The 15,020-nt window shown below is 30.9% G+C and overlaps 3 protein-coding genes across 3 annotated transcripts in view; 2 read left to right on the top strand and 1 right to left on the bottom strand.

Annotated features, from left to right (window-relative positions):
* Positions 1-707, top strand: part of LOC149896728 (uncharacterized) — a 34,296-nt gene extending 33,589 nt beyond the window's left edge. The window contains exon 14 of the mRNA XM_090117361.1: positions 605-707. Coding sequence (XP_089973487.1) covers positions 605-683 — 79 coding nt within the window. The 3' untranslated portion in view covers positions 684-707. The remainder of the gene's footprint in view (positions 1-604) is intronic.
* A 5,415-nt stretch (positions 708-6,122) lies between these two features.
* On the top strand, positions 6,123-8,019 carry LOC149896727 (pro-resilin-like). The gene is made up of 5 exons (XM_090117056.1): positions 6,123-6,128; positions 6,578-6,639; positions 6,849-6,873; positions 6,969-7,100; positions 7,725-8,019. The coding sequence occupies exons 1-5, from the start codon at positions 6,123-6,125 to the stop codon at positions 7,788-7,790; spliced, it is 291 nt and encodes a 96-aa protein (XP_089973182.1). The 3' UTR covers positions 7,791-8,019.
* Positions 8,020-8,618: 599 nt separating this feature from the next.
* On the bottom strand, positions 8,619-12,726 carry LOC149896726 (uncharacterized). Its single transcript, XM_090117252.1, has 8 exons — positions 12,688-12,726; positions 12,118-12,148; positions 11,935-11,996; positions 11,324-11,395; positions 10,350-10,603; positions 9,838-9,959; positions 9,346-9,480; positions 8,619-9,017 (listed from the first exon to the last, which is right to left on the bottom strand). Exons 2-8 carry the CDS (start codon positions 12,121-12,123, stop codon positions 8,877-8,879), a joined length of 792 nt encoding a protein of 263 aa, XP_089973378.1. The 5' UTR covers positions 12,124-12,148; positions 12,688-12,726; the 3' UTR covers positions 8,619-8,876.
* Between the last annotated feature and the right edge of the window lie 2,294 nt (positions 12,727-15,020).

The raw sequence follows: 15,020 nt of genomic DNA, 5'->3' as shown, positions 1-15,020 counted from the left end.
TTGGGTATTTTTCTTTCGATGTATAACACAGTTACGTAATTGAAACATTTTCGCTCATTTCTTTTTTTATTAAAAAATTATGCCTTTTTTAAGACTTATTACATTTTTTGAAGTGAAAACATCTTTAGCGGCTATAAAATCTTAAACTCGCGTCAGGACACGTGGCCTGATCGAAAAAGCGTAAGACGGATTTTTTTTTAGCCCTTATATTCCATGCGTAAGACGGATACCATTCCAAAATATCAAACATGCTGAACGTTAATAATCAAGTTTTCACTTCTGCCGGCACTCCCCCAGTGCAACCCGTCTTTTTTTTAAAGATTTACTTGGACTTTATGTCTAAAATTAATGTTAACAGTAAGAAAATAGAGTTTACTATCGAATCCCAAGATATTTTTTCTCTAGATCAATTATTACTTTAGTTATAAACGAAATATTATTATTATTATTATTTATTAAATAAGAATTGAGACTTACTTTTCCAGCTCGAACACGATAAAAGAGTTATGTTAAGGAGCCTCCTCTTAAATACCAAAAACACTAATATATATTTTTGTGTATTAATAAGTAAATAATATACATGTTTCTTTTATTTTTTTTTCAGATATAACAACGAGCCGAGCTGTATTAGCGCAACGCATCCACACCTCAATATGTACTGTTACTGTAGAGATTATAGTTAGAAATTATATTATTTATCATTTGTAATTAAAAAAGAGCCTGTGTGCCGAGCACACGTGTCAGAAGTGAAACTTCTTTGGCAAAGATACCAAAATTATCGCATTGACATTACGTAACGGTATTGCCAGGAAATTTTACTCTCAACGCGCCTAAAGAAGTTTCACTTCAAAAATCTAGTTATTGATAATATCAAAATTACATTAAATTACATATTATTATATAATAAGTGTAAATATCAAAACATATTTATGTAATAATATGTAACATATTATATTAGTTATTTTTTATTACAGTAGAACCTCGATAAGTTAAAGTCCAAGGGAAACACAAAATATTTTAAGTTATAGAGGTTTTAAGTTATCAAGGGTCTATCCATTTTTCACTGCTTCTATAGCTTTTAATTTATCAGCATAGGTGAGGGTTGTTAGTTTTTTTTGGACTCATTTTAAGCTAGTTTTATCACACAGTAAGTAAAGTGATGTTTCCAGGACAACAATCAAAAACTTAAGATGCAAGTAAGTTGTTGTCTGTTGTCATATAAAGCTAACCGCCGCAAAGCTTTGAAGAATTTCGATAAAGCAAACAATAGGTAATGTATTGTTTACGTTAACAATACATAGTAAACACGTGCAAGCAATAAATACCGAAACCTTTTGTTTTGACACTCTTTCAAAATGACTCATTGACAAATAATTTTATGTTATAGAGGTTGTGGAAACATTTCTTGAAGTTACTGAGGGCCAATACAGAGATTATTTATTTAAGTTATAGAGGTTGCGTATTTTAAGTTAAAGAGGTTTTGGGCTCTGATGGGAAGGGAACACATTATTTTTTGAAGTTACAGAGGTTTTTATGTTACCGAGGTTTAAGTTATCGAGGTTCAACTGTATTTATATAATTTAAGAAATACAGTTAAATAGATATTTATTATTTAATATACCTACAAATCATAAAAAAAATGTATGCGTACTAGAGTACACACGTAAGAAGTGAAACTTCTTTATGACCTTAAAAATGTCACGAGTATGGCGTAACGCAAAAATGTCACGCGTACGGCGTTACGCAAAAATGTTACACAAAATTTTTGTCCAACCCCGATAAAGAAGTTTCACTTCAAAAATATATAATCCATAGATAAAATATCATATTACATGTGTTGTGAAATCGAGAAAATAATTTTATTATTTTTGAAATAAAAGTAACATAATTATAAAACTATGACTAAAATACATTATTTAATAATTTTATAGTGTTCATTCTATTTTGTATATATCTATTTATTTTGTTTATTTATAATATAAACACGTAAGAGTAAAAGAGATAGTAGATATTATTCATTTGTAGTGTAAGAGCGAGATGCAAGATTTAGCTTTCTAGATATATTTTTTCAAAGTAAAAATTGGTTAATTTAGTTAATACATTTTTAAATTAATTTTCAACCCACGTTTCTCGTATCAGTTTTTAAGTTATTTATTTGAAATTATTGAGATTAACATGTGAATTATTCCAAAAATAATAATTAGATTTATATTTTTGTATATATATATATGTATTATTAATTTTAATTAATATGACAGTTTTTAGCTTTATGCTGTTAAGTGTAAATGATCGAAAATTGTTGTAAAAAAAAATTGCATAATGAAAATCTATCAAAATTGAAACAGCAGTTGCGTTTAAAAATGGGACATACATTTAAAATTTGTTAAATAAGTTACAAAGTATTTATTTTACGCTAGCTCTTTTTAAATCAAGCTATATTATTATGTTGTGGTTTTTATATGTACATATTTTATGTTTTGTATGTGTAGTGTATTTTTTAACGGGTTTAAATCGCGATTTACTTCATTAAGTATATTATATTATATACCAACGTTTCTAAGATTTGATTTTTCCGTGAAAAAATCGTGTTTTTAATTATGATTATTAAAAAAATTAAATTTTCCTGTATACGATCTCAAGATATTTGAAATTTATTTTTATACTCTTTTATGGAGTTTCACAATTTCTGGATATGTTCTGTTTAGCTTATCTGTCAGTTAAAATTAATAATTTTAGGGCTGATTTTTCAATCCTTGGTTAAAACTTATTCGTCGAATAATGTATAAAACTACCATTTTAAAAACGTATTCTAATTGCCCGTATTTGACAGTTTACGTGACATTTTAATATTATCGTGTAATACTTTATTGGACGGATAAGTTTTATCCAAGCATTGAAAAATCGCCCCTTAATGAAAATGTATTTATCTATCAGTTAAAATGACAAAGTGTATGAAAATGTACGTCATAAAGTGCTGGATAGACTATCAGCGACTTAATCAGCTAGTCGTGAAACTGACGGTTAAAAATTGTATCTTTTAAAACATTGTATTTTGATTTCGAATGGAAATGGAATGGTTGAATCAAATGCAAAAGTTTAATTTAACTCGGTTTATTAGTTCCTGAGATTGTCATGTGTAAGCAAAATTCAATGGAATTTGTTTTTTTTTATGATTGTCAATTCATACGCTCGAGATTATAAAATCCTATTTACATGACTGAAAAAAGTGGGTAATGTTTAATTTTATGTAACTATGTATGTGAGTTTATTCAACCAAATAACTTCAAAAAGGATGGAAAGATTTTGATGTATTGTATAATTAGTATTTTTTCTAATGCAATAGATTAAGTTATATCTATAAAAAAGATCTTTTTTGTATTAATAACTTATTTTATATAGTTTAGTTTTATCGTATTTATTTATCTATCAAAAACGGCTTCACTCATATTGATGAGATTTTTGTATAAATACGGGCTTAGAATTTTGTTTGTATAATATGTACTACCTAATAGACTTAGAAAAAAATTCAGCCAAGTTCTAATATGATAGAAATAATCTATTCAAAAGAAAATAAAGGCCACCATGTTTTTTTATTTTAAGAATTGTATTAGGTTGATAAATGTTATAAAATTTGTCAAGCCGTTTCCGAGTTTGTTCAAAACGCTGTGACACGATAATTTTTATTAATAGTTTTTGTACATATACATAATTAATTTAGTTAAAACAACTTAAAAGTCTAAAACTCAAACTCAAACTCAAACATTTATTTATTCAATTAGACTTCTTCGAAAAGCAATTTTGTATTTTTTATATTTTTACATATTTTTAACATTTACCACCGATTCGGAAATGGAGAAGAACCGGCAAGAACTCCGTAGTTGCTCTTTTTTGGTCTTATAAGATAGCTTTCCACCCGCAGCTTCGCCCGCGCAGTTAAAGAATAACCCGCATAGTTCCCGTTCCCGTGGGATTTCCGGGATAAAACCTATCCTATGTCCCGGGATAAAAAGTAGCCTATGTCCTTTCTCGGATATCAAAATATCTCTATACCAAATTTCATGCAAATTGGTTCAGTAGTTAAGGCGTGATTGAGTAACAGACAGACAGACAGAGTTACTTTCGCATTTATAATATTAGTATGGATTAAAATATCAGTGGCCCTTATTTTCTTTCGATTAGATATCGTGTAGTATCTATAGATTAAAACCTACCGGAAAATTAAAAATGTCACAAAAGTTTTTAACTATCAATAAATTTTCGTAAAGTATTATTTTCTGGTTGAGCACCAAATATTATACTAGTCAGTACAATGCGAATTTTGTGCTTTGTATATATGTAATAAAATAATTAATATATTAATACCTAATACAATGTTTTATTTTAAACTAGCGGTCCGCCCCGGCTTCGCCCGTGGTACATATTTCGCAATAAAAAGTAGCCTATGTCCTTTCTCGGGTATCAAAATATCTCCATACCAAATTTCATGCAAATTGGTTCAGTAGTTTAGGCGTGATTGAGTAACAGATTGACATTAATTATAATATTTATAATATTAGTATTTGACATTTATTATATACACATAACAATTGACATTTATAATATTAGTATGGATACCTCTTTTTTAATAAATCAAAATACATCGAGCCGTTATGTGATTTATCAAAATTATCAAGAGATTTACTCTGAGGAGCTTGAAATGTAGCTAATTAGCTTCATTTTAAAGTTGTCTCATTTTCGCTCACGATAGTTGAATCATGCCATCTCACTTTGACGTCTAATCGTTAGTATGCCGTGTTTGAAGATCGAATGTTGTGTTGGTAACCTATCTACAGTTTTTAGTTTTAATTAATCTATACTAATATTATAAAGCCGAAGAGTTTGTTTGTCTGTTTGAACGCGCTAATCTCAGGAACTACTGGTTTGATTTGAAAAAAATATGTCGGTGTTAGATAGCCCATTTATCGAGGAAGGCTATAGGGCATAGGCTATATCATCACACTAAGAACAACAGGAGCGGAGCCACGCGGGTGAAACCGCGGGGAACAGCTAATAAAACAAATAAACGAATTTTGCAGTTATTTGAAAATATTATCGACTGTTGAATGACTGACTGACTGAAGAATAAAATAAAACAAGAAGTTTCCGTCAATAATATGTATTTCATAAGGAAATGAATCTAAACTTGTTTTCCTGTTTTTGATTCAGTTTCCTGTCCCATTTTGTTATTAATAGGTACGTCTTTATATTAAGGGGAAAACTGGGTCAGATTATAAAGTTGGTTACACATATAAATATGAGAATGTAGAAGATACATTAAATGCGTGTGTGCCTAGCACACTTGTCAGAAGTGAAACTTCTTTAGCAAGATTCAAAGATACCATATCGACTTACTCCATGACGTGTCGGTATTGCAATGACGCGACCTTGAAATTTTACTCTCAACGCGCCTAAATAAATTACACTTCGAAAAAATATTACTTTCATCTCCGAACCTAAAGTGCGCGAATGAAGCCGAGGTGTTACCTAGTATATATACTAGTATTATAATATTTATACGCCTTTAAATAATATATCTGCTTACGTACTGTGGTATCTATACTAATATTATAAAGCTGAAGAGTTTGTTTGTTTGTTTGTTTGAACGCGCTAATCTCGGGAACTACTGGTCCGATTTGAAAAATTCTTTCGGTGTTAGATAGCCCATTTATCGAGGAAGGTTATAGGCTATATATCATCACGCTACGACCAACAGGGGTGGAGCCACGGGGATGAAACCGCGCGGAGCAGCTAGTATATGATAAGAATAGCTTATACAATTAGCTTACTTGAGTAACAAACATTGAGGTATTATTACTACGTATAGAGAGGACACGAACAAAATCTGTGCGACAAGCGCGGCGGCGCGGCGCGGGGCGTCTAGTTAGTCATAGATTAAGCGATGAGAGTCTGTGACGTTTGCCTCTAACTCGTGTTACAAAGGGTGTAGTAGCGATGCCCTCTCTAGTACGTAGAACATAGTAACTCAATGGTAAGAAATATTAAATTATCCTTATTAATGTATCTAACTTCAAATTGGTATATAAAGGTTTAAGTTGTATTCAAATGAGGATTTCAGCTCAAATATGAAGGTAAGTGTAATTACGTCTTAATAATGTAAGGGCCATATTCACTGTTTCGTAATTTTTTTCCTTTGTTTCATAAATAACCTTTGTTTCATAAATTTTACGGGTATTATGTTATTCTGCTATTATTTTATATGGAACTAGTGGTCCGCCCCGGCTTCGCTCGTGGTACATATTTCGCAATAAAAGATAGCCTATGTCCTTTCTCGGGTATCAAAATATCTCCATACCAAATTTCATGCAAATTGGTTCAGTAGTTTAGGCGTGATTGAGTAACAGACAGACAGAGTTACTTTCGCATTTATAATATTAGTATGGATTACAATAATAGTAGATATCGTTATTAAATAGTTTATTAATATTATTCTTGTAAATTCAAATTCAAATTACATTTATTTTACGAATTACAAATATAATGTTAAATCAATTTAAATTATTATGTGTTTGATTTCCAGTTACTTATTCTTTTCGTTGCAATTGCTATTGCATCTGTATATGGAAAACCTCAATATAATGGGTAAGTGAGTAGAATATATTATGTACCTACATAATTATTATTAATAATAATTATTCTTTGTTCATTCCTTTGTGTTTACAATAAAACATTTTACTTTTTAACGAATTATACAGGATATCTTAAATATCTATAGGAATCCTTTGTAATCAAAATTCATATCTATGAAAAGCATACGTATCATATTTCTTAAATCCTATTTATATTTTTAGATATCCTGTTAACGGTGCTGCCTCGGTATGTTTTTAATTTTTATTAAATAAGTACATATTGATGGTTAAATTTTACATTAAAATTGCTTTTTCTTTAATATTAATAATTTAATTTGACAGGACAACAACTACCTCTATAAATACATGGTAAAACAAGAGCCAGTAGGTCCCAATTTTGGGCAGCGCGAGTCGCGAATCGGCAACCGTGTTGTTGGCATGTACTATGTGTTGCTGCCTGACGGACGGATACAGGTAATATATACTAATATTATAAAGCTGAAGAGTTTTTTTGTTTGTTTGAACGCGCTAATCTCAGGAAATACTGGTCCGATTTAAAATTCTTTCGGTGTTAGATAGCCCATTCATGAGAAACCGCGGAGCGCAGCTAGTTATTAATATTTTTACAGGTAATTTATAATTATTTAATGTTTTATAGACGAAATACTGTTTTTGTTACATATATTTATTTATTTTTATTAATCGAATACTGGGAGTCTATTAAATCCTCTCTTAAATGTAAATAATAATCTTAGTGCTATGAGAATGTTACAATAACCTACATAAAACTTGAATACATTGAAACTATAGGCGATCTTATCGCTTTGCAGCGATTTCTACAAGACAACCAGACGTACTTTCAATAAATTGAATTGTGCAAATAAGTTTATAATTGGCATTTAAATAAGTAATTTTGATTCATGCATTCGATAGATTTTCAATATTTTAGAAGTTTGAAACAAAAAGCTTCAAATTTAAGCTTTTTATTATATATTTTATTATTAATTATTATTAACTTTAAATATTTTATTTAAAATCTAGATTGTACTAGTACTTAATAGTTGTAATAATAACAGCATTATTATTTGATTTTTTCAGAAGGTGGATTATGTAGCTGATGAAAACGGCTATAGACCTACAGTTTCCTATCTACTACCCAACTAGAATCCATCATTATTGATCTAGCCAATTTCAAGTGAACTATGTTAATTATGATTTATTTATAAGATATTTTGTTGTTAACTTATGATGTTTATAAATGATTTAATAGAGATACCACTATTACCTATTTTTTTACCTTTTTCAGTTTTCTTATTGTAACCATTCGTAACTTAACTAACTATGTCAAAATAAAATATTGAATTACAAGAAAATATTAAATTCATAATTTTGATCAACGGAAATATATGAGAAAGTGAACCTATGTCTTAAATAAATGTTATTTTTATACATGCATGTTTTATTTTAATTGCTTATAAATCTTATAATAGTTTTTATAAAAGGATTTTTTGCAATGTTTTCTTTTTATTACAAGCTCCATGGGACAATACAATTGATTAAAAGGTAGGTAAGATAGGTTACAGAAAAGAAACAAATAAATATACAAAAGCAAAGTTTATTAAAGTAACCATTAAAAATAAAACTGTACAAGCCTTAGAGAAAGATAGATTTGGCAAAACTGGCCATTTCGTAAATTTAAGATTTACGACAAACTTTTAGTTCCAAAAACAAACAGTTAAAATTCAAACATAAGTGAAACTTTGAAAAAAGTATGTTTTTTATATTATTACGATTCATTTCTCCCAATTTTAATAAAAAAATTGGAAGGCGAAACATATTTAATATTCTTAACTATTACTTATGAACTAAAAGTTTGTCGAAACCTACATTTTACATAAAATATCTTAACCTTAATAAAAACATCAAAATCCGTTTATCATAGCCTCAGTCGTTTGTTAACAACGATACAAATACAATACATTACAATTAAAAAACCAATAGCATTTATACAAATAATATACATATTTCTACATATTATTTTTAACAATTTCTAATTCTTCATTTATAATATTACTAAAAATAATAGGTGGTATTCGTTCAAAAATGTAACCATTTCACTTTAAAAATCAATACAAAATCACAATAATAAATTCCTTCAAAAACCCCAGAGAGATCAATTTATACACTAGCATTTTTTAAAGTGAACCCCCGTTGCAGAATATTTAATACTACCAGTATGTATAATAATATTTAATACTGGTAACCCCCTTGAGCGTTCTGGTTGTAACCCCCCGCCTGCGCGTTTCTGTTGTAACCCCCGACCCCTAAACCGGTGTCTTCGTAGGATATTTTCGGTCTGTAACCGTTTTGGTCTGCTTCGTACTCGACAGTCTGGAAATAATAGATTATTTCAAATCTTTTATGGTTAATAAATATTTTGTTACGATACATATTACCTACACAACTCACATTCTACTTTTTAGATTATCAGGAGATTGGCGATAATATGGTTACATTACGATATAAATCTCTAAATTAGCTGTAATAGATATTTGCTATAGCATTTTCTGATACAGAATTGAAAATATTTTAAAAGTTCTTACTATAAATTTGGATTAACATTAAAATTATTGATTTGGAGAATACAGCATCCAGAAACTATCCAGGCTTCAATTATTATATTCTTTTAACTGCTTGAATAAATATATAAAAAATATACCTGTTTCCTGCCATCAGGTAATAGCACATAGTATAAACCCTCGGCTCTGTCTCCTTGACGAGATTCGCGGTGACCGAAGTCGTTGCCGGAAGGTTCGTCTTTCACCATGTATTCGAAACTGTAGTTTGCAGGCTCCTAATATAAATTATAAGATAATTTCGTGAAAAGTTCAGTTATATTTAACTACTACGGTTAATTTTGTCTGCTCTCGCTAACATACAAAACACGAATACCTTCGTATTTGTGTATTGAAGAAGAAATTTTTAATAGTTTTGTTGGATGATTCAGAAGTAATATTAAATAAAGTGAACCCTTATTGACGAAGCTGCTGTGATCCTTTCATTAGTATGGCAGAAATAATATTTTTATGTCTATCTATATCTATTGAAAAGTATAGCAAGCTGTTGAGCATTTATTAACATAGAGCGAGGTATAAGTAAATAGGAAATAATTCCGTTTTAAAAATCATATGTAAATGTAGAGCATCCTTACCCCAGAGCTTCCATCATCGTAGTTGTATCCGCCTTGCGTGGGAGGAAGGTACTGACGGTTTTGGTTTCTGTTGTAGCCGTTGTTGGCGCCATTGCCATTCTGAGAGTATTGACGGTTACCACCTGTATTACCACAGTTAGGTTAAATGTAGAAAATATAAATTTATAATGAATGTATTCCAATGAATACCTAAATCGCATCATGCTCGATACTACAAATAAATAAATAGACATGAAAAAGTAAAAACACTGAAAATACGATGTAATAAAATATGCAATTATTGTATTTCTACCGATCCTTGATAAGCGAAGGTACTAAGTTTGAATTAAATCTGTCCGTTTCAAGTTGGTCGAAATCAAGTCTAAAGGAAACAGTAACATACAAACACAAACATACAGGTGAAACTTATAAAAGTGTGTTAAAAATAATGCATTATTCTGACTTATTATACGAGAATTTACATTAATATTCATGGTTTCGATTAAATGTAGTAAAAAGAATTAAAACATTACCTCTACCAAATCCAGGAACGCCGTATTCTTGCGAAGGGGTCACGAACTGAACCCCGAAGTCAGAAGAACCAAACCCATTAGGGGTTCCATACTGAGCAGACGGTTGCGATAGGCGTGCGCTTTGCGGCGGCAGGTATTGATTAGTCAGACTCTGTGATGGGGGTCCGTATTGGTTAGATGGTATCTGGTTTGGGGGTCCGTATTCTGAGGAAGGCCGACGGGAGGGTGCGTTGTATGTGCTTGACGGACGATTTCTACAAAAATATATAATTTGTTATTGAAATGGATATACTGTTTTTAAGAATGTAGTTCGTTGTATTTTTATATTGATACTAGCGGTCCGCCCCGGCTTCGCCCGTGGTACCTACATGTTTAAACTATCCTATCTCTCAAGTTGGATCAAACTGCACATGGTGTGCGAATTTTATTATAATCGGTTAAGTGGTTTAGGAGTCCATTGAGGACAAACATTGTGACACGAGATTTATATAAGTAGGTGACGCGCAAACGACCGGGCTCAGTGGCGTGCCATGACTGAGGCCTATGTCCAGCAGTGGACAAGTGTAGGCTGACAATGATGATGATGATGAGGTGACTTATTTTTAAGTAATCAGTGTGAGCTTTTGTTTCTCTGTGTAAGTATATTTTGTTGAAATTTCAATTCAATACCTATAACATAGAAATAAAGAAGACTAGCTTTCCGCCCGCGGCTTCGCCCGCTTTGTCTAAAACATAATAAATTATACACTAAAACCTTCCTCTTGAATCACTCTATCTATAAAGTAGTTTTAAAGATTTAAGCATACAGAGATAGCGACTTTGTTTTATATGTAGGTACTACTAGGTATGTAGAGATATTGGCTAATTAGGTAAACCCATTGATTTTCTTTATTGGCAAAAGATGTGTGTTAACAAAAACATGTTTTTCAACCTTACGACTATTATATTATGAATGAAAAAAAAATAATATTTACCTGAAAATAGCATCTGTCTGTCTCTGTCCTCCAAAACCAGGAACGCCGTAGGACTGAGAGGGAGGGAGATACCTGAAAAAATGGTTATAAATTTATCGTTTGTATTGTATGTATTGGATTTGCACCTCTAAAATAGATGATAACCAATGATAATTAATAAAATAAAAAGAGATTTTTTTAACTTTAATGTTGTTTTATTGGTATTTAAAAAAAAGTAAGTAGGGAAACATTTTCACAAATAAAGTTAAATTCGTTAAATTACGACTTGGCTGTACCTACATTCGATCTTATGACTTTTCTATAGTTGCGTCTTGGCCTAATTTTGCATGAAAATTATATTTTGTGGGATTTCTAAAGAGCGACTACGGATTTTCGGCTCTTTTCTTGAAACTGCTTTCAGAACCAGTAGTAAATATTATATAATGTGTTTATACTAACCATTCAATAGCGTTCAGTTAAGTTTATCTTTGAATATTTTTTTTTATTTGAAAAGTTATATTACCAACCATGTACCTACTGTTTGTATTGTTTTCTATCTAAATTTTTGCAAAATTCTGTTCATGTCTTTTGTATTGATGGATAACCAAACATACATAAAACACAATATTCACCTGTTGTTTACTGGTGGTTCAGCAAATGCTGACACAGCAAATAATACACCAACTAAGAACAACTGGAAAAAAAAATATAAATGATAGAATTAGAAATTATAGATACATTTTGTTGCAAATTTTTAATCACAATATTAATACTCATTTAATATAGATTGTGCTGAGCAAATAAAATATACACACCTTCATGACTGCTTCGATCTCCTGTGATGTCCTGTTTAGAAACATTTAAATTGCGATAAGTATTATTTATTATGTAAGTAATTCAATAACAATAATTAGACGTTTTAAAACGAAAAAAAATATATCTCGTTTGCAAGTTACAACTATTTAATTGTAAAGAAGAAAGTAGGTAGATATATGTATATTATGTTGAAATTCCTTGCAAAATATCTTATTTCCATATCTAATTATTGCTTTTGAAAAAAAAATCAAACTACGAGAAAAGCTAGACTATTTTTGATATAACTATCTACGTTTATTTTTTTAAATCATAAAATTGAATTCACTGGAAAATACTTATTTAAAAAAATCTATAGACTTCTGTTAGGCTGTACATTTTCCACAAAAAAAATTGAAGATGAAAATTCGAATTTAGGGGTGAAAATGAAAATGAGAAATTTCAATTTTCTGTGCATTACAAAAATAGATTACACTTGCACAGTGCACATGGCCTAAAAAACTTAATTTTGAAAATATCTAGATTATGTGTTCTAAATGATTTTTTACAACTAGGTACTTATTTCATATTACCTTTAAAACGTCGAAATCACTGTATAAGTAAAGAGATGATATTGGAATGATGATCCGATACCATTCGGAGACTTATATACTAAATCTTAACTCGTTAGGCGTGCGTGAGCGCATCTCCTGATATATATTGTGTGGAGAATGCTCTACTTAAAATATTTTTAATATGGATAAATGAAGTATGGATATTGCATTTTTAAAATGACTTGAAACTATTAGTGACATATCACACTAGCGGATTGCGAGCGGTTTCAAAGCGGAGCGGGTGCGCAACGAATACGTTGCGGTTGCGCAGCGAATTCGTTGCGGACGCGTGGCAGATGCGCAACGTTTACGTCGCAGTCATGTACACTCATTAACAAAATGGAATCCGTGCTGGTTGTTACTTATAACTTGTGATAGTATAATAATTATGAGATCATTATTTTTTACGAGTTTCATAACATGTTAATGTTTAGGGTATTGTTTTATCTATTAAATCTTGGTCGAAATGCAATCAGATAACTTAATTGCTCATTAAGAAAGTTCATTAGTGAAATAAATGTTAAAGCTCCTTAACTAAAACAGGGCTATCTTATTATTAGATAAATAGCAGTGAATAGAAAATTTTATCAAGCAACCAGCAACTCACTATCACTTTGCTCATAATTAGGTTCACAAAATCTCTTTATAACATACGTTGCTATGGGAGAGATTATACTGGTCAGTCGTTACATACTTTTGGAATGTATGGTACATTCTAAAAGTCCTAGTAATTCAATTTTATAGCACCTTTTTTTAACAACTCCAGTTGTTATTACATCTTTAGTTAACTGTTAAGTAAGTGCATTTCCACAGTACGGTTAAAAAATTGAGTGCTACAGAAACGATGGAAATATTGAATGGAAGTTAGGCAAGGCGGAAGGGCTGGCTTTTGTGCGAGAGTATACAAAATGACGCGTCCGCAACGAATTCGCTGCGCAACCGCGGCGTGTTCGTTGCGCGCCCGCAACGTATTCGTTGCGCACCCGCTCCGCTTTGAAACCGCTCGCAATCCGCTAGTGTGATATGTCACTTAATCCATACTAATATTATAAATGCGAAAGTAACTCTGTCTGTCTGTCTGTTACTCAATCACGCCTAAACCACTGAACCACTTTGCATGAAATTTGGTATGGAGATATTTTGATACCCGAGAAAGGACATAGGATAGGTTTTATCCCGGAAATCCTATGGGAACGGGATTTTCTTTGAAAACGCGGGCGAAGCCGCGGGCGGAAAGCTAGTGTATTATAAATATTGCAATTCTATGACAATATTCGAGTAATTTGATTTGGAATTATTATAACTTAGGCAAATACTAGAATGAATGTAATGTGCATTGGGAAATATTATTTTAATAGCCATGGACTGCAATATTACATTTTCTTTTAGTTATGTATAAAAAAACGTTTTAACTCAGTAAAATCTAAGCCTTTGTTTGTAGGTAGAAGCCCAAAATAAAAGCAAGTTACCCTTCTTTCTCTTATTAAAACCTTCAAATTAGACTAAGTAACACTTCGAAAATACACTTTTAGAAGCATTTTTCAATGGCATTGTATACGATACATCGGTTCGAAAGTAATTTGGCAAGTAACAAATTTAATAATATACAAAGTAGAGTGCCTTCCACCACAATACTTTACAATCGCAAAAGCCCAAAACGGCGAAGCGTGCTCCACAAGTTTCTGACCAACATACAATTTATTATGACTAGTGATCGCCCGCGGCGCTCGCTGCTTTAATTGATTTATCAGTGTTGAGCAAGTGCGATTTATTTGTATAAAATATGTGTTTGCAGGTGATTTTAATTTGTTTATTAGTCAGTTTTATTGAATTATGGCCTTATTAATGACTAGCTTTTTTTGCGTGGTTTTGTTCGGATCCTAAACCTTTAGGATAACTTTTTATGTTAGGTATATAAATTACTAGCTGTACGTCCTGGCTTTGCTCTGTTTTAACTCGGAATAAGAAATAAAATAAAAAATAATTGCCCAGTGTTGCTCGATATTTGAATGGTAAAATAAATTCGATTTAGTAATTTTTGATTAAGACATAATAAAAGAACAAACATAAAATCAAATCTAGTCTCTTTCAATTAATCAATATTTTTCATTCCCTTTGAACTTTTGTAGAAAAATAAGCTCTTGAATCTATACATACGGATAACATATTTTTATACTAGTTTTGCTCGCGTTTAAGGAAGTAGGGATAAAACGGTTCCCCTTTCCGGATTTAGAACACATAAGATAACTTCATCATCATCATCAGCCCATATACGTTCCCACTGCTGGGACACGGGCCTATGAGGGTACAGG

This window comes from Colias eurytheme, chromosome 27 (genome assembly GCF_061535395.1).
Source record: "Colias eurytheme isolate Ceu_HAF_F1 chromosome 27, ilColEury1 Martin Lab GWU primary, whole genome shotgun sequence".
Taxonomy (NCBI): domain Eukaryota; kingdom Metazoa; phylum Arthropoda; class Insecta; order Lepidoptera; family Pieridae; genus Colias; species Colias eurytheme.
Note: the sequence above shows the minus strand (reverse complement) of the source record. Positions and strands in the feature narration are given on the sequence as shown.